The sequence below is a fragment of the Ranitomeya variabilis genome, chromosome 3 (genome assembly GCF_051348905.1).
Source record: "Ranitomeya variabilis isolate aRanVar5 chromosome 3, aRanVar5.hap1, whole genome shotgun sequence".
NCBI classification, from domain to species: Eukaryota; Metazoa; Chordata; class Amphibia; order Anura; family Dendrobatidae; genus Ranitomeya; species Ranitomeya variabilis.
This window is the reverse complement of record NC_135234.1, coordinates 119,793,426-119,816,868: the sequence shown is the minus strand read 5'-3', so window position 1 is coordinate 119,816,868 and position 23,443 is coordinate 119,793,426. Positions and strand designations below refer to the sequence as shown.

At 44.3% G+C, this 23,443-nt stretch overlaps 1 protein-coding gene and 1 pseudogene across 1 annotated transcript in view; one reads left to right on the top strand and one right to left on the bottom strand.

The window, feature by feature from the left end:
* PHEX (phosphate regulating endopeptidase X-linked) overlaps window positions 1-23,443 on the top strand; it is a 353,675-nt gene that overhangs the window by 205,557 nt on the left and 124,675 nt on the right. The window contains exons 10-11 of the mRNA XM_077294604.1: window positions 5,106-5,199; window positions 8,887-9,015. Of these exons, the coding sequence (XP_077150719.1) occupies window positions 5,106-5,199; window positions 8,887-9,015 (223 nt within the window). The remainder of the gene's footprint in view (window positions 1-5,105; window positions 5,200-8,886; window positions 9,016-23,443) is intronic.
* On the bottom strand, window positions 1,194-2,301 carry LOC143817128 (serine/arginine-rich splicing factor 9 pseudogene; annotated as a pseudogene).

The window sequence follows — 23,443 nt, the reverse complement described above, 5'->3', positions numbered from 1 at the left end:
CACTCCAGTTTCCTCCCACATTCCAAAGACATACTGATAGGGAATTTAGATTGTGAGCCCCAATGGGGATAATGTGTGCAACCTGTAAAGCACTGAGGAATATGTTAACGCTATATAAAAATAAAGATTATTTATTTTTATTTTTTCATTTTTTAAATAAACATTGCTTTTTTACTTTTTACTAGCTTGAGTAGTTAATATGGTAGACTAGAAGCTGCGACCTTCTGATCGCTTGTACAACACACAGCAGGGCTTCAGCCCTGCCTAGTCTAACTAAACTAATCACCTGTTATGAGCGCAGGCCACTGGGTGGCGCATATAGGTGTCCGGCAATGGCAACCACAGGGGACTACTGAAGACCCCGGGTTGTCATTCCAACCCATCGGCGACCCGAGGTCATGTGACATGGGTGTTTATGGGCAGAGTTTGTGACACGCTTCCATGGCGTGCATATTAAATGCCCCTGTCAGAGATTGACAGTGGCATTTAACATGTTAACAGCCGCAATTGGATCACGGTTCCACCCACGGCTTTTAGGGGCATAAGTCAGCTGATGAAATCAGCTGACATGTGCCGGAAAAGATGCGGGCTCATTGCCGGAGCCCATATCAAAGGGGGACACACAACATGTGCCATACTTATGCAGTGCATGTCGAGAAAGGGTTAATACAGACTGTGATATGAAAAGAAAATTACCAACAGTAAGAAAAAAACATAATAACACAAAAACCTAATTTAAATAATAAGTAATTTTCTGATGATGATTTCTATTTAAAATGTGTCTTGGCCCTCTCCAGCCTAAATGTGTCCCACTTATGATTTTACAGGTGGGCTGTGAAATTGAAGCTCTTAAGTGGTGGAAATGATGCATACCTCATAGACGTTATAGCCCACACATTTTCCTCTGTTTACTCTCACTGAATGAAAATATCCATCACTGAGGCTGAACTCTGTCCAGGAGAGATTTCTGCACTTTAAACTGACAAGCAAGAAATTTTTTAATAAAACACAACGATAAGATTGATGCAACTGGTGCTTCTTGCTGGAAAAAGTTCACATCCCTCAGAGCTGTGGACTCCCCTCTATGTCCATGGGTTCAATAATCCATGGCCAGCTCCTCACACTCCTCCCCCACTTTTCACTTTTTCAGTGCTGGTCTCCAGTTGATGAGATTGACTATCCACCTTCTTCACTTATCCGGACAGTTGATCAGCATTTCTTTCCCCATAGATACGGATGTAAGAGGTTTCACCTTCATGAGAATGAAACTTTGTATCATCCTCTTTCTTCAAAGCTTATTCCATGTCTTCCTTGTGAATAAACTCCACAATCCCCATTCCATCATTGTGTACATCAGCATAGCAAATATCTCTGTCTCCTCTCATATGATCTTTCAGATCCTGCCAACTTCCCGATGGGGGAAGCCCTGAGACGAGGACTCTGTATTCAGTTTTCTGGGACTGGGGTCTGTGCCTCCCACGGGGTTCTTCAAATCCTCCCCTTTATCCCCAGTTTGACCTGGGAAACGCTACACATACCCGATGAGAACCAAAATAGTATCCATTGCAACCACAGCGTCCTTTGCATTGCGCAGATCCTGATTTAGGCGTTCGGTGCAGTGCTACCCCCGAGTGATTCTTTAGTTCGATGGTACAGATCTGCCCATACCAATAGAGCAACTCCTCCAGCTCCTTCTCCCCCACATCATCCTGTAAATTGCCCAAATAAATGCTCCCATCCCTATTGTGCTGACCCCAGCCACGGAGATTGCCACTTGGCGGCCTAGTAATTGGTGTTCTGAGGAAACAATGTCTAGGCAGATCAGAGTCATGGAAGACCAGTGACCAGAAGTTCCTGGACCTCCTCCCTAATGTAATTTACCTCCCCCAGGTTACGTTCCTTCATGGTAACAGGCATTGTATTTTGTGTATTACTTCCCACTGTCAGGGGTTAGTCAGCATGTTGAGATTGCTCTGTTCCCTCTTGGCTGACGCAGTGGGGACCGGTCCTTGGCTTCAGATTATGACATTGGCTCAGAGACACACCAACCCTACTTCTAGGTTGTTACCCAGCAACACATCTACCGATAGGAGCCACACTACTCCTATGGTAACCCCAGTCTAAATGTAGTTGGCCCTCCGAATGTTCTACTCCTGCTATGTTGAATAACATATGACTGGTTGGAACAGTACATTGGTCTGGTACTAGATGTTCTTTGATCAATGTGACTGAGGCTCCAGAATCACAGAGTCCTAAAGCTTCCATGCCCTCTACCCAGAGCGGCTGCAAATGCTGATTCATAGCCGCTGAGGTGTCCCATCTAGTCCGGGACACTTGTCCTTGTACAACATATGCCTTTTCCTCGTACGGTGGGAGAGGTAATCCTTCATTGTTTTATTGTTCAATTAATCTGCATATTTGTCCTAAATTGTGTAGATTAGTAAACTGCAATGGACTGTTGCAATACGTAATCAGCAGGTATTCCACAAATTAACATACAAGAATCAACGTACAGTCTCATATGGAACAATGGCTCAATTTAGACTTCTGAGACACTAAAACCTACAAGAGAAAAAAAGTAAGCAAAAACTCTGATATAACTAAATAAAAAAGCAAAAGTGCATTTAAATAACACAGAGTTTTTAGTGTTTTTTGATCAAAAAATAGCACAAAAGCCACCCCACCTCGTCAAGATACCTTGACGAGGTGGGATGGCTTTTGCGCTATTTTTTGATCAAAAAACAGTATTACTAAAAACTCTGTGTTATTTAAATGCACTTTTGCTTTTTTACTTAGTTATATCAGGGTTTTTGCTTACTTTTTTTCTCTTGTAGGTTTTAATGTTTTGTGGCCAATGTGAACATGCGTTTAACCTCTGCATGTGTACCAACTCAAGCTAAGCTCAATTTCTGTGTTTTTTTCTGAGACACTAACAAGAGTAATGGAAGGATTGCTTTACCTGATTACTAGAGATGGGCAAACCCGAACAGTAAAGTTCGGCTTCTGTACCGAACACCTACTGCTCAGGCACGGACACCGAACACGTACTTCACCAGAAAGTCCATGTTACTGTTTGGGTTTGGCCCCCCCTGAACAACTGGTATTTGTCATGCTGTCATGTGCATAACAGCTCGGCAAACACTGCTTCTGATCAGCGCTAAAATCATTACTGCCGGTCAGAGAGCTGTGGTTCCCATGCTGTCAAATGACAGCATGAGCCTGCAGCTATGATCGGAGGGAAACTGGCATTGGCTGATGGGACTACTGCTCCCATCAGCCTACGCTTGTTGCCACTAAAAACAGTCAGACCAGGTGGCAGCTGATGGGAGTATTCATCATCTGGCACTTGTGCTGCAAATAAATAATTTAAAAAAAAATGCCATGTGTTCCCCTGTATTTTTTATAACCAGACAGGTAAAACTCACAGCTGGGGGCTGCAACCCTCAGCTGTCAGCTTTAGGAAGGCTGGTTGTCAAAAATAGAGGGGTCTCCACTCTAATATTTTTTTATTATTTATTTAAATAATTAAAACAAACTGTATGGGGAACCCCCATTTTTGACAACCAACCAAGCTAAAGTAGACAGCTAGGGGCTAGTATTCTCAGGCTGGTAAGGGGCCATGGACAACAGCCTAACTAAAAATTTCAGCCCAAAGCTGCCCACAAATGGCACATCTATTAGATGCACCAATTCTGACACTTTGCCCAGCTCTTACCACTTGCCCTGTAGTGGTGGAAAGTTGGGTAATATTTGTGGGGTTTATATCACCTTTGTTTTGTCAGGGGACATCAAGCCCATGGATTAGTAATGGAGAGGCGTCTATAAGACACCTCTCCATTACTAATCCTATAGTTGCATGGTAAATAAGCACACAGCCAAAAGAAAGTCTTTTATTTGAAATAAAATAAAGCCCCCTTTTACGTTTTTATTTAAAAATAACAAACTCAGTTATACTCACCTAACGCCCGTTCCATTTAATCCCTTGTCTCCTGTAATAAAACTAAAATAAAAACAATGACGAGGGCTTCAATAGAATAGGCGTTGACTTGAATATGGGTTCTGATAGAATCATTAATGGAGTCTGTGTCATTCTTTAAATTAAGAGACTTTATTCTGGCTGTGTGTTTTGTTTACAATATAAGTACCACAAAAACAACGCACCAAAAACGCAGTCGACGCCGTCCAATAGTTATAAATATACAAAAACCTTTATTGAAAGTTAAAAAACACAAGTGTACAGCATGGCAGGAAAACATCCCCTATACAAACCCGCACACACATGTCAAAAGGTCAAAAGGGACCAAGTTGCGGTGCATGGGTACTATTATGGATCACAGAAATAAAGATCCGTATATAAAGTCCTGATCACATTTACTATATGCAGTATATAAGTATAGGATTAGTAATGGATAGGTATGAAGGAATATCCATGGGTCCGCTCATCTCTACTGATTACCATTTTTGTGTCTGGCCTTATTTATATATAAGATCCAGCCCGCATATTCTTTCTTGGTGTACTGTCACTTAATGGAAACATTGATTCTTGAGGCTGAAAACTTTCCAGGAGAGATTTGTGCACCTTAAACAATTGATCAAGGAAATCTCTAATAAAACACAACAATAAGATCAACATAATCGGTGCTCCTTGCTGGAAAAACTCTGCCTCCCTTAGAGCTGTGGACTCCGCTCTTCGTCCATGGGTCCAATAATTTAGCCCATGGCCAGCTCCTCACAGTCACTATGAGGACTTTTTTAATTATATGTTCAGTTGGATCCTTTTTTGATAACCTTAATAAATTGAGTAACCTTTATTTATTTTTTGGTGAGAGGGTGAAGCAAGCAGAGGAAAAAAAAACACAACTCTATTTTTTATGCCATTCATTGTAAGGTATAACTAACATTTTAACGTTATAATATGGATCCTTATGTTTATACCATTTCTAGATTTATATAGTTTTTTATGACACTTTGCAACATTTACACAAAAAAGATTTTTAACCCCTTAACGATTGCTAATACGCCTTTTAACGGCTGCAGTTAAGGGTACTTAGTCCTCAGCGCCGTTTTTTAACAGTACATATAACATATATTTTTTATTTTTGCAGGACTATTTCAAATTACCTAATATGGAAATTTGTGTATTCAAGAATTTCAAATCTCAGTAGACGCTTTCAATATAGACAACTGGAATATATCCGGGTAAGAGGTTGAATTTTCTTTTTATCTACATTTTCTTTTACAATCTGTCTTCATCTTCTCATTAGAAAACCTGGATGGACTTTAACCTCTTTTGCATATGGATATAACTGTATGTCCTGCAATGGAGTGACTGTGAACGAAAGGGGCTCAGGAGCAGAGCTCCCTCCACACTTAAATTACATCATAGCCAGTGCGGGGTCCCATCAACCCCCACCTCTGCCATCTTGGTCTTCCTCTGATGCTCAGCTGTAATTTTCACTATATACTGCAATACTTTACTATGATTGCAGACTATTCAGGTGATTGCAGATTCAATTCCTCTTAGGAGACTAAAAAAAATAAAGTAAAAAAAAGTATGTAACAATAATTTAAAAACATTAAAAAAAAATTATCTATTTTCCCATCATAAAAAAAATAACAAAAACAAACAAAAAACATATTTGGTGTAATGGGAATAGTGGAATAACTGTGCCGCGGTCCAAGGAGAGCCTGGAGCGGCATGTCTATGTGAGCACCTGACTCTTCACTAGAGCCCCTGGCGGTGAGGTTAGACTTGGCTCCCGATGGACACCAGATGTTACTCCAGGATAGACCTCCAACGCATGGCAGCTGAATCCTGATAGACAAGTAGCTGGAATGGCTCAGTAGGAGATTACAGCTTATATTGGCAGGAATGGCAGGAACACGGGTATCTCAGATGCAGATGAGCATGGCTGGTGTACAGATAGGCACTGGTAGGTTTGGACTCATCCAGCTTATATACAGACTGGCACGGCAGGTGCAGGCAGGTATGGCTGATATACTGACTGGTACTGGTGGGTTTTGACAGATGCGGCTAATGTGCTGACTGGCATGGCAGGTGCAGGCGGGTCCAGCTAATATACAGACTGGCACGGCAGGTACATGTAGGTCCTGCTGATATACATACTGGCATGGCAGATACAGGTGGATCCAGCTAATGCACTGACTGGTACATAAGGTGCAGGCAGGTCCAGCTAATATACAGACTGGCACAGCAGGTGCAGGTGGGTCCTTCTGATATACAGGCTGGCACCGCAGGTGCTGGCGGATGCGGCTGGAATACAGACTGACAAGCCAAAATACTGGCACAGAGGTTAAGGACAGACAGACACTAAATGAACTAGCAGGAACAAGCAGACAGGGTCATGAGAACTAGCAGGCGTGTTGGTAAGCCAACTGAAAACATTACACAGGCACCTCAATGCGGGTGGCGGTGCCTTAAATAGTAAGTGTCTCCCAGCCATTGGCTCAGGACACTTTAGGATGGTGTGCACTGCTCCTTTAATAAGGAGGGAGCGCAAGCACCTTATGGACTGCCCAGATATCTGAGCACCGTGTGAACACTTTGGGTAGCACCAGACGTGGAAGGAGGAGGAGAAGCGGGATGTGGGCCGTGATTGTGAGTGAGTCAGTGTCCCTGCCGAGGGAGAGGGGCAGTGTGCAGGGATGCCGGCGCTACATTTGGTATTGTTAACTCTGTAAAAGTCCAATTTATCAAAATCTAAAATTAATTAACCTGATGGTTAAACACTATAATGAGAAAGACAGTCAAAATGCAAGAATTGCTATTTGTTTGTCACCATACCTCCCTTAAAAAAATACAATATAAAGTGATCAAAATTTCTTATGGACCCCAAAATTGCATAAAAGAAAATGACAGCTCAACTTACAAAATACAAATCCTCTGACAGGTCCATTGATGGAAAAATAAAATTATTACTGGCTTTGGAAATGGTGATACTAACAAAAAAAAATTTCAACCGCTTACATAAAAAAAAAATCAGTTTTCCAGTTTTTTTTTTTTTTATCTTACAATGAACGACGTAAAGCTAAACCCAAAAAACTATGTCAATGGAAAAAACAAAAGTTATGGCTCTTGGAAGAAGAGGAGGAAAAACAAAAGTGCATAATTGAAAAATTACAGAAGAGTGAGTTTTTATTTTTAAAATCCATCATACGACTCCAGCAATATGATCCAATTTATTTAGTGCTACTTTTTATGGTCTGTACCAAGGGGGCATGGCATACAGCCTAAAGACATACCCCCAAGGAATCCTGAGAAGAATGCCGCCTTGACAAAGTTGACACAGTTTTACCTATTAAGCCTTGTGACAAATTTGCAGCAAATACGAAAGTTACATTTTTACCACTGAAATGTCATATTTGCACATCTTACACCCCAAGATGAATGCCTTAGGCCATGAACTTTCCAATTTCGGGTCACCTGGGGGAGGCTCTGCTGTTCTGGCACATCAGTGGTTTAGTAAATGGAAGCCACACTCTATTCAAATGAAATCTCCATTGTAAAATCCATGTAGTGCCCCTTCCCATCCGATCCCTGCCATGTGCTCAAACAGTAGTATACAACCACATATGGAGTTCTACTACATTCAGAAGAAATTGCATAACAAATTGTGCTGTTCAGTTTCTCCCATTACCCCTAATATAAATTATAAATTTGTGCTAAAACAGTATTTTAGTGGAAAAAATGTATTTTTTGTTCTCACATCTAAATGTTATAAAGTTTTGTCAATAACCTGTATGTTAAAAATGCTCAGTACATCCCTACAGTAGATGGATTCCTTGAGGGGTCTAGTTTCCAAAATTGAGTCACTTGTGGAAGGTTTATGCTGTTTTTGAATGTCAAGAGATTTCCAAATGCGACATGGCATTCACAATTTATTCCAGACAAATAGCACTCTTTCCTGGCCCTACCATGTGCCGAGACAGAAGTTTTTGAACACGTGAGGGGTATCTTCACATTCAGGAGAAACTATGTAACAAATTATGGGGTGCATTTTCACCTATTATTGTGAAAATTACAAATTTGAGGCTAAAACAATATTTTAGTTAGAAAAAAATGAAAATTTTCAATATGACAGCCTAATGTTATCAAATTCCGAAAAGTACCTGTGAGTTCAAAATGCTCACTATATCCCTGGATAAAATCCTTGAAGGGTGTAGTCTTCAAAATGGGTCACTTGTGGGGGGTTTCCACTGTTTAGGCACATCAGCAGCATTTCAAACGCAACATGACGCCTGCAGATGATTCCATCAAAGTCTGTGTTCAAAACAACACTCTTTCTCTTCTGAGACCTGCCTTGTGCCCAAACAGTTGTTTTCCCTAGCGTACTCAGGTGAAATTACACAACAAATTTTGGGGTTTATTTTCTCCTTTTACCCTTGTGACAATAAAAAAATTGGGGCTAAATGTACATTTTTGTGGGAAAAATTTTATTTTTTTATTTTCACGGGTCTAGGTTATGAACTTCTGTGAAGCCCCGGGGGTTCAAGGTGCTCGCCACACATCTAAATACATTCCCCAAGATGTCTATTTTCTAATATGGGGTCACTTCTGCGGGTTTCTACTGTTTAAGCACATCAGGCGCACTCAAAACACGACATGGGGTCCGCTCTTAATTCCAGACATTTTTGCATTCAAAAGTCAGAAGGTGCTCCTTCCGAGACTTTGTTCTACCAAAATGTGTTAAAAATAGGGAAATATCTGTTACACATTAAGGTAAATCTCAGGTCTACACATTTATCCCACAGATTTTGCCATCCTTTACTTATATTCCATCATAAAGAGCCTCCTGATACATTTCCTATCATCACCTCTTAAAGCTGATGACATTTCGCAGCTTTACAACATTTTTTATTTTACAGGTTCTTTTAGGAACAAATTCTCTGACTGCACGCTGGGACAGATGTGTAAATTATATTGAAAATGCTCTCCCTTACGCCGTAGGAAAGATGTTCGTGGACTCTTTTTTCCAAGAGGACAAGAAATTAATGGTACAATACAATGCATGTATATTAGGAATAACTGAATATAAAGCAATGACTGTTTATGATCTAAACAAAACAGAAATACAAATGTTTTATGAATGTTTAAAGGACATCAACTATGTGAAAGGTGTGTGCATATTTTCCTTTAAAGGGCCACTGTCACCCCCCTCCAGCCGTTATAAACTAAAAGAGCCACCTTGTGCAGCAGTAATGCTGCATTCTAACAAGGTGGCTCTTTTAGTTTTAGGTTCAAGCATACCCCCAATAAAACGTTTTTATACTTAGCCACAATTCCTGTCTCTAGCCACGTAGGCGGGTCCTCACTCCCCAGCTTGGCCAGCTCCTCTGCCGTCACTCACATCTTCCTGCGCTTTCGGCGCCGCCCCCTCAGCGCTGTTATCGTTTCAAATCCGGTGCCTGCGCTGTGTACTGGTGTCCTGCGCAGACGCAGTAAGCTCTGGCCGTCTGATGTAATGGCTGATACCAGAGAACAAAAGACATCCACAGAACACCAGGATGGATCTGCTGCACAGCAAATAGCTGTAGGACCTGCGATGACGTCACTGCCATGTGATTGCCCTAATCAGCTTTCATAAAGCAATATTCCCACTTTCAAAAACACAATTTTTTCCTGCTGCATTTTTGCAGCAGTTGCCTGCAATGAAATACCCAATAGCAATTGGCTCTCTTGCATCCTTGAATTTTTTATGCTTTTCTATGCATTTTTGGTGCAGATTTTATGCAGTGTTTCTTTTCCAAATGTGTTTTTAGTGGAAATGCATGAGTCAGCATTAGAACTACAATTCTATATTACTGACAAAAGGAAACAAGGAAAAGAGATAAAAGCAAGGGAGGCAGGAGCAGCTGGGTCAGCAGTTGAAGAGGAAGTAAAGCTTGGCTGCCAGAGACTTTGTAGTGCTGTAGAATTTTAGTTCTAATGATGACTCATGTAAGGAAAAAAGACTTCCTGTTTCTCCCTAGAGCTTAGAAGGATTACAACGTGGAAGGCAATGTGAGGTGCATTACAGTATGTGGAAGACAATGTGGGGAGCATTATGCAACAAAGAAGGCAATGTGGAGTGCATTATACTAAGTGGAAGGCAATGTGGGGCCCATTATACTAAAACTGCAATGTCTACCCTACTTGGGAAAACGACATTGGGGAAACAAATTGTACTGCTTCCATTAATGCAAACTGCATGCAAATGTCAATGTTTGGCGAAAAGCAGCACTATTTGCCGTGTTATTCTAAAATATAGATTTTCTAGAAATGTTTTCCTAGGTCTAATGAGGACAAAAGTACTGTAAACTGGCACATATTTTTTTCTCTTTTCGGCCACCCATTCTTCTAATTCCTTCCAAATAAATGTTCTGCAGTACTGCAGTGCGCAGGCGCCGGGAAAGGTCAGAGAGGCCCGGTGCCTGCGCACTGCAGTATTTTGCTCTGCCCTCAACAGGGCAGACACAGTACCGCCTGTGCAGGAGCTGCGGCAAGAAGACAAGAAGAGGATCGGACCGCGACGCCCATCTGACCCGGACCGCAGCGGGACCGCCCCTGGATGAGTATAATATAACCTTTATTTCTCATCTTTCAGGTTACATCTTGGGCTTATCTACAGCATTACAGAATGCTGTAGATAAGCCGCGGATGCCGGTGGCCGCAGCTCATATACGATTTTGGGGGTGACAGATTCCCTTTAACTACAGTATAGAAATCATTGGGCTGGAGAAACATGGCTGGTATGTTAGGAGTTAACTTCTCTACTGGAATACTGTTACTTTGCATACTCCTCCAGAGTCTGGGCAGTTAGTATTGGCTGAGCTCAATAGAAACTAGTTCCACACTTTGAAAGATGAAAGCTTTCATTATATTGCAAGAGAATTACATCAAATAGTAAAAGCAAGTCAGTTGCAAGCTTGTATATTTTCATAAAGTCTAACTAATTAAAGCAATTTAATAATTTTTGACTATCCCTTTAATTATTGCTATAGCATGAATTAAACATATATCTCAGAGTGCCATACACAGTATGGTGGTTTTTTGCTTTTGTGAAGTTACTGTACATAGGATATTCATTCCAAGATCTTCCACATAGTCCAAAAGGTACTTATGTGCCCCTCATGATTGGAACTTTTGACTTTTTAACAGGTCTGGTTTTGCAACTAATTCATTTTAAAGGATCATCTTTCAGACCAGTGACATTAAACATTTAAATATTTAATACTACCAAAATAATTCTTGTAATGTACCTATGTATTTGTTTTTGAAAGTGTTAAGCTGCTTTCACACGTCCCACAATCACGGTACAAGTATGTGTCAGATATCAATGTATGGACCAGTCACAGGTCTCTTGACCTGAACTCATTAGAGTTTGGATCATTGAATCCATAGCTGGTCTGCACACCACAGAATGTTCTCTGATCATGAATAGGGTTGAGCGACTTTCATTTTTTTAAGATCGAGTAGGGTTTTGGGAAACCCGATTTTGTCCAGAGTCGAGTCGAGTGCAGTCGGCCGATTATCGCTAAAAGTCGGGGATCGACCGAAACACGAAACCCAATGCAAGTCAATGGGGAAGCATAGTCGGCAGTGAGTGGAGGCCAGGAAAACACCTACAGTGCCCATTTTAATGCCAAAAACATCCATTCTTGTTTCTGAAGCTTGCCAATCTTAATTAACTGTATAATAATAGTTGGGCATAGGGAATTGGGGGAAAGTTGTGGGGGGAGTAGGGCTGGCTCAAGTTTTTCGTGGGCCCAGGAAATGCGGACTACGTCACGGCGGTGTTGCAGGGAAAGGTAAGTATTTAAAAGTTGCAAGTGCTGTGATCCTGAGCAAGCAGGGGGGGGGCCCACTCGTTCGCATTGCCACTGGCACAGGGCCCCTCAAAGTACGGCGGTGTGTTTGCATGGCGGGGGCGCCTCCCACCAGCAGCGACACTTTTGCGTACTCTGAGGGGCCCTGTGCCAGTGACGTCGCCAACGAGTATGCCCCCCCACCTGATGAAGGAACCTGCACTTTCATCTGCACCTTCCTCTTTGTCCCTGTGTAAGGTGGTATAACATGCGGGAAGGGGAACCTTACTTTCAGCAGGGACAGATTCTGGCTGTGTAGAGTACAAGGGGAATGTAGTGGTCTAGGTCAATGTACCAGCAGACTCATTTAGCAGTGGCTGGGCAATGGGCAGGATGAGGAGGAAACAGATATAGGGCCAAAGAATAAAGTAGGCTACATGCAGTTCAAAATTGGTAACAGGACTAAACAGGCGGCATTGCTTTGTTCAGTGGAGTAGCAAACCCAAGAGCAGCAGACACTGTTTCAAGGGCCTAACCACACTAGTAGGCCAAATGCAGTTTAATATCTGATAGTATAGGGCGAAAGCCAGAATGTGGAAGCTCAGCTTTGTTCAGTTGAGGACAACACCAGGGAGGGGCAGACACCTTTAGTAGGCCGGAAAAGCCTATTGCATTTTTTAAAATGGTAATTTGGAGCAGAAGGTTGAAGCTCAGCTTTATTTAGTTGAGGGCAACACCAGGCAGGGGCACACAGACAGACACCTTTAGTAGGCCGGAAAAGCCTATTGCATTTTTCAAAATGGTAATTTGGAGCAGAAGGTTGAAGCTCAGCTTTATTTAGTTGAGGGCAACACCAGGGAGGGGCAGAAGCCGTTAGTAGGCCCTAACCACCATTTTTTTTTTTAAAACCACTTAATGAGAGCCGGAAGGTTGAAGCTCAGCTTTATTTAGTTGAGGACAACACCAGGGAGGGGCAGAAGCCGTTAGTAGGCCCTAACCACCATTTTTTTTTTTAAAACCACTTAATGAGAGCCGGAAGGTTGAAGCTCAGCTTTATTTAGTTGAGGACAACACCAGGGAGGGGCAGAAGCCGTTAGTAGGCCCTAACCACCATTTTTTTTTTTAAAACCACTTAATGAGAGCCGGAAGGTTGAAGCTCAGCTTTATTTAGTTGAGGACAACACCAGGCAGGGGCACACAGACAGACACCTTTAGTAGGCCTGAAAAGCCTATTGCATTTTTCAAAATGGTAATTTGGAGCAGAAGGTTGAAGCTCAGCTTTATTTAGTTGAGGGCAACACCAGGGAGGGGCAGAAGCCGTTAGTAGGCCCTAACCACCATTTTTTTTAAAACCACTTAATGAGAGCCGGAAGGTTGAAGCTCAGCTTTATTTAGTTGAGGACAACACCAGGGAGGGGCAGAAGCCGTTAGTAGGCCCTAACCACCATTTTTTTTTTTTAAAACCACTTAATGAGAGCCGGAAGGTTGAAGCTCAGCTTTATTTAGTTGAGGACAACACCAGGGAGGGGCAGAAGCCGTTAGTAGGCCCTAACCACCATTTTTTTTTTTAAAACCACATAATGAGAGCCGGAAGGTTGAAGCTCAGCTTTATTTAGTTGAGGACAACACCAGGGAGGGGCACACAGACAGACACCTTTAGTAGGCCGGAAAAGCCTATTGCATTTTTCAAAATGGTAATTTGGAGCAGAAGGTTGAAGCTCAGCTTTATTTAGTTGAGGGCAACACCAGGGAGGGGCAGAAGCCGTTAGTAGGCCCTAACCACCATTTTTTTTTTTTAAAACCACTTAATGAGAGCCGGAAGGTTGAAGCTCAGCTTTATTTAGTTGAGGACAACACCAGGCAGGGGCACACAGACAGACACCTTTAGTAGGCCGGAAAAGCCTATTGCATTTTTCAAAATGGTAATTTGGAGCAGAAGGTTGAAGCTCAGCTTTATTTAGTTGAGGACAACACCAGGGAGGGGCAGAAGCCGTTAGTAGGCCCTAACCACCATTTTTTTTTTTTAAAACCACTTAATGAGAGCCGGAAGGTTGAAGCTCAGCTTTATTTAGTTGAGGACAACACCAGGCAGGGGCACACAGACAGACACCTTTAGTAGGCCTGAAAAGCCTATTGCATTTTTCAAAATGGTAATTTGGAGCAGAAGGTTGAAGCTCAGCTTTATTTAGTTGAGGGCAACACCAGGGAGGGGCAGAAGCCGTTAGTAGGCCCTAACCACCATTTTTTTTTTTAAAACCACTTAATGAGAGCCGGAAGGTTGAAGCTCAGCTTTATTTAGTTGAGGACAACACCAGGGAGGGGCAGAAGCCGTTAGTAGGCCCTAACCACCATTTTTTTTTTTAAAACCACTTAATGAGAGCCGGAAGGTTGAAGCTCAGCTTTATTTAGTTGAGGACAACACCAGGGAGGGGCAGAAGCCGTTAGTAGGCCCTAACCACCATTTTTTTTTTTAAAACCACTTAATGAGAGCCGGAAGGTTGAAGCTCAGCTTTATTTAGTTGAGGACAACACCAGGGAGGGGCAGAAGCCGTTAGTAGGCCCTAACCGCCATTTTTTTTTTTAAAACCACATAATGAGAGCCGGAAGGTTGAAGCTCAGCTTTATTTAGTTGAGGACAACACCAGGGAGGGGCACACAGACAGACACCTTTAGTAGGCCGGAAAAGCCTATTGCATTTTTCAAAATGGTAATTTGGAGCAGAAGGTTGAAGCTCAGCTTTATTTAGTTGAGGGCAACACCAGGGAGGGGCAGAAGCCGTTAGTAGGCCCTAACCAAAGTTGAAGGCCAAATGCAGTTTAATTTCTGATACTATAGGCCGAAAGCCAGAAGGTGGAAGTTCCGATTTAGACAGTGGAGGACAATTTGAATTAGGGACTGCAGACAGACTTAGTAGGCTGTCCCCTGTGGACCATGCATCCACCACATTAACCCATTGCGCCGTAATGGACACGTAATCTTCCGTGGCCATGCCTACAGGTCCATGCGTCTGTTGTCAGGTGCACCTTTGTACTCACAGATTGCCAGAGTGCATGGACAATGCGGTCTTCTACATGCTGGTGGAGGGTTGGGATGGCTTTTCTCGCAAAAGAAGTGTCGACTGGTTAGCTTGTAGCGTGGTACAGCGTAGTCCATCATGGCCTTATTAATAGTAAATAAAATATATAACTAGGCTCTATGAACTTTTAAATAGGTTCCAGGGGTACACGGGCAGCATTGGTGTGGTCAGTGGAGGAGTATTGCAAGTAGGGGCTGCAGACAGGCTATCAAAGGCCTAAAATAACAAACAGTAGGCAGTCATGGCAGTTTTACATCAGTTACATGGATACACAGGCAGGCACTCCAGGCAGCATTGTGGTCAGTGGAGGAGTATTGCAAGTAGGGGCCGCAGACAGGCTATCAAAGGCCTAAAATAACAAACAATAGGCTCATGGCAGTTTTACAGCGGTTACATGGATACACGGGCAGGCAACTTGGTGGTGGTGAGTGGAGGAGTATTTAAAGTAGGGACCGCAGACAGGCTATCAAAGGCCTAAAATAACAAACAATAGGCTTATGGCAGTTTTACAGCGGTTACATGGATACACGGGCAGGCAGCTTGGTGGTCAGTGGAGGAGTATTTAAAGTAGGGACCGCAGACAGGCTATCAAAGGCCTAACATAACAAACAATAGGCTCATGGCAGTTTCACAGCGGTTACATGGATACACGGGCAGGCAGCTTGGTGGTGGTGAGTGGAGGAGTATTTAAAGTAGGGACCGCAGACAGGCTATCAAAGGCCTAAAATAACAAACAATAGGCTCATGGCAGTTTTACAGCGGTTACATGGATACACGGGCAGGCAGCTTGGTGGTCAGTGGAGGAGTATTTAAAGTAGGGACCGCAGACAGGCTTCAAAGGCCTAACATAAGAAAATGGGCTGGCTGTAGGCACTTTATAATTGGTTCCAGGGGTACACGGGCAGCAGTGGTCTGGTCAGTGGAGGAGTATTTAAAGTAGGGACCGCAGACAGGCTATCAAAGGCCTAAAATAACAAACAATAGGCTCATGGCAGTTTTACAGCGGTTACATGGATACACGGGCAGGCAGCTTGGTGGTCAGTGGAGGAGTATTTAAAGTAGGGACCGCAGACAGGCTTCAAAGGCCTAACATAAGAAAATGGGCTGGCTGTAGGCACTTTATAATTGGTTCCAGGGGTACACGGGCAGCAGTGGTCTGGTCAGTGGAGGAGTATTTAAAGTAGGGACCGCAGACAGGCTATCAAAGGCCTAAAATAACAAACAATAGGCTTATGGCAGTTTTACAGCGGTTACATGGATACACGGGCAGGCAGCTTGGTGGTGGTGAGTGGAGGAGTATTTAAAGTAGGGACCGCAGACAGGCTATCAAAGGCCTAAAATAACAAACAATAGGCTTATGGCAGTTTTACAGCGGTTACATGGATACACGGGCAGGCAGCTTGGTGGTGGTGAGTGGAGGAGTATTTAAAGTAGGGACCGCAGACAGGCTTCAAAGGCCTAACATAAGAAAATGGGCTGGCTGTAGGCACTTTATAATTGGTTCCAGGGGTACACGGGCAGCAGTGGTCTGGTCAGTGGAGGAGTATTTAAAGTAGGGACCGCAGACAGGCTATCAAAGGCCTAAAATAACAAACAATAGGCTCATGGCAGCTTTACAGCGGTTACATGGATACACAGGCAGCTTGGTGGTGAGTGGAGGAGTATTTAAAGTAGGGACCGCAGACAGGCTATCAAAGGCCTAAAATAACAAACAATAGGCTCATGGCAGCTTTACAGCGGTTACATGGATACACGGGCAGGCAGCTTGGTGGTCAGTGGAGGAGTATTTAAAGTAGGGACCGCAGACAGGCTTCAAAGGCCTAACATAAGAAAATGGGCTGGCTGTAGGCACTTTATAATTGGTTCCAGGGGTACACGGGCAGCAGTGGTCTGGTCAGTGGAGGAGTATTTAAAGTAGGGACCGCAGACAGGCTATCAAAGGCCTAAAATAACAAACAATAGGCTTATGGCAGTTTTACAGCGGTTACATGGATACACGGGCAGGCAGCTTGGTGGTGGTGAGTGGAGGAGTATTTAAAGTAGGGACCGCAGACAGGCTATCAAAGGCCTAAAATAACAAAAAATAGGCTTATGGCAGTTTTACAGCGGTTACATGGATACACGGGCAGGCAGCTTGGTGGTGGTGAGTGGAGGAGTATTTAAAGTAGGGACCGCAGACAGGCTTCAAAGGCCTAACATAAGAAAATGGGCTGGCTGTAGGCACTTTATAATTGGTTCCAGGGGTACACGGGCAGCAGTGGTCTGGTCAGTGGAGGAGTATTTAAAGTAGGGACCGCAGACAGGCTATCAAAGGCCTAAAATAACAAACAATAGGCTTATGGCAGTTTTACAGCGGTTACATGGATACACGGGCAGGCAGCTTGGTGGTGGTGAGTGGAGGAGTATTTAAAGTAGGGACCGCAGACAGGCTATCAAAGGCCTAAAATAACAAACAATAGGCTTATGGCAGTTTTACAGCGGTTACATGGATACACGGGCAGGCAGCTTGGTGGTGGTGAGTGGAGGAGTATTTAAAGTAGGGACCGCAGACAGGCTTCAAAGGCCTAACATAAGAAAATGGGCTGGCTGTAGGCACTTTATAATTTAGTGATGGGTAGCTCCTGAATGAGCCGGCTCAAAGAGTCGGCTCTTTATAGTGAACCATGTGAGTCGGCTCCTGGCAAGGAGCCATATAAATTTTAAACGGCTCCTTGCCAGTTCCACAGACAGTCACTGATCCTATTTAGCCACAACCCCAAAGCGGAGACTGACAATGCATCCTCCTGCCCGTTGCGGCCACCTGCTGCATGCATGCAGTACTCACAGCCTAGCCTCCCCCATTGCCCTCAAGCCTGCCTGCCCATTCACATTAAAGTTCACAAAAACAAACTGTACTCTATGTGACAGACTGTTGGAATTAGTGTATGTGTCAATTCTTAAAGTTGCTATCACATCTTGAGACCATCAATTCCGCCCAGTGTGAACATGGCCTAAAATGTGTCACTGTAAGGCTACGTGCAAAGTCGTATTCTGTTGCTGATTTGCAGGTTGATTTTGTGTTTGTTACTTTTTACAGCAAATAATATAAAATCTGGTTATTCTGGAAATTATACTCTTTTATGTCATAAATGGCCATGTGTGAAGATTTTTGCTAAAATGATGGATTAAAACATTCCAGAATTTGGCTGTAAATTAAAATGCAAAGGTAAAAAATGAAAGAGCCATTTTGGGAGCCAAAAGAACCGGTTCTTTTTGGTGAGCCGATCCAAAAGAGTCGGCTCACCCAAAAATCGCATTTTACCCATCACTATTATAATTGGTTCCAGGGGTACACGGGCAGCAGTGGTCTGGTCAGTGGAGGAGTATTTAAAGTAGGGACCGCAGACAGGCTATCAAAGGCCTAAAATAACAAACAATAGGCTCATGGCAGCTTTACAGCGGTTACATGGATACACAGGCAGCTTGGTGGTGAGTGGAGGAGTATTTAAAGTAGGGACCGCAGACAGGCTATCAAAGGCCTAAAATAACAAACAGTAGGCAGTCATGGCAGTTTTACATCGGTTACATGGATACACAGGCAGGCACTCCAGGCAGCATTGTGGTCAGTGGAGGAGTATTGCAAGTAGGGGCCGCAGACAGGCTATCAAAGGCCTAAAATAACAAACAATAGGCTCATGGCAGCTTTACAGCGGTTACATGGATACACAGGCAGCTTGGTGGTGAGTGGAGGAGTAGTGCAAGGAGTGTCTGTCCCAGTACTCCCAAAATATAAATAGATGTTAATGTCTCGCAAAACAACCAAAACAAAAAAAAAGGTGGCATACTTAGGTACAGGGGTGGGCTCATCTACTGAGTTTCTGACATAGTAATTTGGCAGTAACTATTTAATGGTGCCAATATAGGACACAGACACAGACTACTTTAAGTTGCATCATAGATGTCTACAAATTTGTATTGTCAGTGCCAGACATTGAATGATGTCAGCGAATAGACTAAAGATTGGTGGAGCTGTGCGACATAATTTTGCACGTGGTAGAGCACATTTTGAGCTGGGGTAGGGGGGAACTCTCTTGAGGCCGGCGGGACCGCCCCAGGGCCCCTCATGTTACAACGGTGTGTCTGACGTTGGGTGCGCACCACCACCGCCAGAGACACTACATTGTACTATGAGGGACCCAGTAGCAATGCCGTCAACCAAAAGCGAGCACACCCACCTCTTCAGACAAACAGCAGTCTCACGGGTGCTTGCGCCAAGTCGCGATACCACGGCCCCGTGTGGGGAGTTTTGCCATTTAGGGAGGTGTAAACATGTCGTATGCTGTACAATCAGCTGCAGCAAATTAGACATTAGAAAAGTAATTCACAGGCAAGAGCTTTTCATAGGAAAGCTAGGTGTCGGCCGGGCAAGGTGGGGCAAAAGATTTCGAAATCCAGTTGTGGTTCATTTTAATGAATGTTAGATCGTCAACATTTTGGGTAGCCAGACGAGTCCTTTTTTCGGTTAATATTGAACCTGCAGCACTGAATACTCTTTCTGATAGGACACTTGCTGCCGGGCAAGCAAGCTCCTGCAATGCATATTCTGCCAATTCTGGCCAGGTGTCTAATTTGGAGGCCCAGTAATCAAATGGGAATGACGGTTGAGGGAGAACATCGATAAGGGATGAAAAATAGTTAGTAACCATACTGGACAAATGTTGTCTCCTGTCACTTTCAATTGATGCAGCAGTACCTGTCCTGTCTGCGGTCATAGCAAAATCACTCCACAACCTGGTCAGAAAACCCCTCTGTCCAACGCCACTTCTGATGTGTGCACCCCTAACACTCCTAGTCTGCTGCCCCCTGGAGCTCGTGTGAGAACGATCACGTGCGCTGTGTGCTGGGAATGCCTGAAGCAAACGGTCAACAAGAGTTGATTGTTTGGTTGCTAATATTAGTTCCAAGTTCTCATGTGGCATAATATTTTGCAATTTGCCTTTATAGCGTGGATCAAGGAGGCAGGCCAACCAGTAATCGTCATCGTTCATCATTTTCGTAATGCGTGTGTCCCTTTTTAGGATACGTAAGGCATAATCCGCCATGTGGGCCAAAGTTCCAGTTGTCAAATCTCCGGTTGTGATTGGTTGAGGGGCAGTTGCAGGCAAATCTACGTCACTTGTGTCCCTCAAAAAACCAGAACCCGGCCGTGACACGCAACCAAATTCCTGTGCCCCCGGGAAAGGTTCGGCATTAAAAATATACTCATCCCCATCATCCTCCTCGTCCTCCACCTCCTCTTCGCCCGCTACCTCGTCCTGTACACTGCCCTGACCAGACAATGGCTGACTGTCATCAAGGCTTTCCTCTTCCTCTGGTGCAGACGCCTGCTCCTTTATGTGCGTCAAACTTTGCATCAGCAGACGCATTAGGGGGATGCTCATGCTTATTACGGCGTTGTCTGCACTAACCAGCCGTGTGCATTCCTCAAAACACTGAAGGACTTGACACATGTCTTGTATCTTAGACCACTGCACACCTGACAACTCCATGTCTGCCATCCTACTGCCTGCCCGTGTATCCTCCCACAAATAAATAACAGCACGCCTCTGTTCGCACAGTCTCTGAAGCATGTGCAGTGTTGAGTTCCACCTTGTTGCAACGTCTATGATTAGGCGATGCTGGGGAAGGTTCAAAGACCGCTGATAGGTCTGCATACGGCTGGCGTGTACAGGCGAACGTCGGATATGTGAGCAAAGTGCACGCACTTTGAGGAGCAGGTCGGAGAACCCAGGATAAGTTTTCAATAAGCACTGCACCACCAGGTTTAAGGTGTGAGCCAGGCAAGGAATGTGTTTCAGTTGGGAAAGGGAGATGGCAGCCATGAAATTCCTTCCGTTATCACTCACTACCTTGCCTGCCTCAAGATCTACTGTGCCCAGCCACGACTGCGTTTCTTGTTGCAAGAACTCGGACAGAACTTCCGCGGTGTGTCTGTTGTCGCCCAAGCACTTCATAGCCAATACAGCCTGCTGACGCTTGGCAGTAGCTGGCCCATAATGGGACAACTGGTGTGCAACAGTGTCATCTGCCGATGGAGTGGTTGGCAGACTGCGTTCTGTGGAAGAGCTGTAGCTTCTGCAGGAGGACGAGGAGGAGGAGGAGGAGGGGGTGCGAACGCCTACAGCCAACTGTTTCCTAGACCGTGGGCTAGGCACAACTGTACCTAAATTGATGTCGCCTGTGGACCCTGCATCCACCACATTCACCCAGTGTGCCGTGATGGACACATAACGTCCCTGGCCATGCCTACTGGTCCATGCATCTGTAGTCAGGTGCACCTTTGTACTCACAGATTGCCTGAGTGCATGGAAGATGCGCTGTTTAACATGCTGGTGCAGGGCTGGGATGGCTTTTCTGGAAAAAAAGTGTCGACTGGGTAGCTCGTATCGTGGTTCAGCGTACTCCATCAGGGCTTTGAAAGCTTCGCTTTCAACTAACCGGTAGGGCATCATCTCTAACGAGATTAGTCTAGCTATGTGGGCGTTAAAACCCTGTGTACGCGGATGCGAGGATAAGTACTTCCTTTTTCTAACCAGAGTCTCATGTAGGGTGAGCTGGACTGGAGAGCTGGAGATCGTGGAACTTTCGGGTGTGCCGGTGTACATGGCAGACTGAGAGACGGTTGGAGACGGTATTGTTTCCGCCGGTGCCCTAGATGCAATATTTCCTCCTACAAAACTGGTGATTCCCTGACCCTGACTGCTTTTGGCTGGCAAAGAAACCTGCACAGATACTGCCGGTGGTGCGGAAAATGGTGGCCTTACAGTGACGGAAGGGATGTTGCGTTGCTGACTAGCTTCATTGGCCGAGGGTGCTACAACCTTGAGGGACGTTTGGTAGTTAGTCCAGGCTTGAAAATGCATGGTGGTTAAGTGTCTATGCATGCAACTAGTATTTAGACTTTTCAGATTCTGACCTCTGCTTAAGCTAGTTGAACATTTTTGACAGATGACTTTGCGCTGATCAGTTGGATGTTGTTTAAAAAAATGCCAGACTGCACTCTTCCTAGACTCGGATCCCTTTTCAGGGATTGCAGACTGAGCTTTAACCGGATGGCAACGCTGTGCTCCAACAGGTTTTGGCTTTGACACGCGTTTTGGGCCAGATACGGGCCCGGCAGATGGAACCTGTTGCGATGTTGATGCCTGCTGCGGCCCCTCCTCCACCTCCGCTTCTGAACTACTGCCGCCTGCACCCTGTTCCCCCAATGGCTGCCAATCGGGGTCAATAACTGGGTCATCTATTACCTCCTCTTCGAGCTCGTGTGCAACTTCGTCTGTGTCACTGTGTCGGTCGGTGGTATAGCGTTCGTGGCGGGGCAACATAGTCTCATCAGGGTCTGATTGTGGATCTGTACCCTGAGAGGGCAATGTGGTGGTCTGAGTCAAAGGAGCAGCATAGTACTCTGGCTGTGGCTGTGCATCAGTGCACTCCATGTCAGAATATACTTGTAATGGGCATGGCCTGTTAAATGTTTCACTTTCTAAGCCAGGGACGGTATGTGTAAAGAGCTCCATGGAGTGACCCGTTGTGTCGCCTGCTGCATCCTTCTCTCTTGTTGTAGTTTTTGCTGAGGAGGACAAGGAAGCGACTTGTCCCTGACCGTGAACATCCACAAGCGACGCGCTGCTTTTACATTTACCAGTTTCGGAAGAGGAGGCAAAAGAGCTAGAGGCTGAGTCTGCAATGTAAGCCAAAACTTGCTGTTGCTGCTCCGCCTTTAAAAGCGGTTTTCCTACTCCCAGAAAAGAGAGCGTTCGAGGCCTTGTGTAGCCTGACGACGAAACTGGCTCCACAGCTCCAGACTTAGGTGGAATATTTTTATCCCCACGACCACCTGATGCTCCACTACCACTACCATCATTACCAGCTGACAATGAACGCCCACGACGACCTCTTGCACCAGACTTCCTCATTGTTTTAAAATCTTAACCAAAGTAACTTTATTTGTTGCTGTCAAACAACTTACACGGTGAGCTATAACTTCAGTATGATTTCAATATCCCTTAACAGGTTGGTGAGACCACAAGGAAAATCAGGCACAATGTTACACACTCTGTTTTCTGTGGCACAAAATCACAGAGATGACACACACGCAGGACTGTCACTCAAGCACTAATGTCAATATTAATCTCCCACCTAATTTATGTTTTTTTTTTTTTCAGGGAGACTTTAGAAACCAAATAATATTTAAAAAAAAAAAAAAAAAAAAAAAAAAAAAGGCTTTCTATGGCCCACAATTAGAGAGAGAGAGGTGGCACACCCAGGAGTCAAGACTGGCACACAAGCTGAAAGGGCAATATTACTCTCCCACTGTTTTTTTAGGTTTTTTTTTTTTTTCAGGGAGACTTTAGAAACCAAATAATATTAAAAAAAAAAAAAAAAAAATAGGCTTGCTATAGCCCACTGAATGAGAGATAGCACACACAGCAGTGGCACACAAGCCCTGACTGAGGCCAATATTTTTCTCCCACTGATTGATGTAGTGTTTTTGTGTTGAGGTAGAATTTAGAACACAAATCA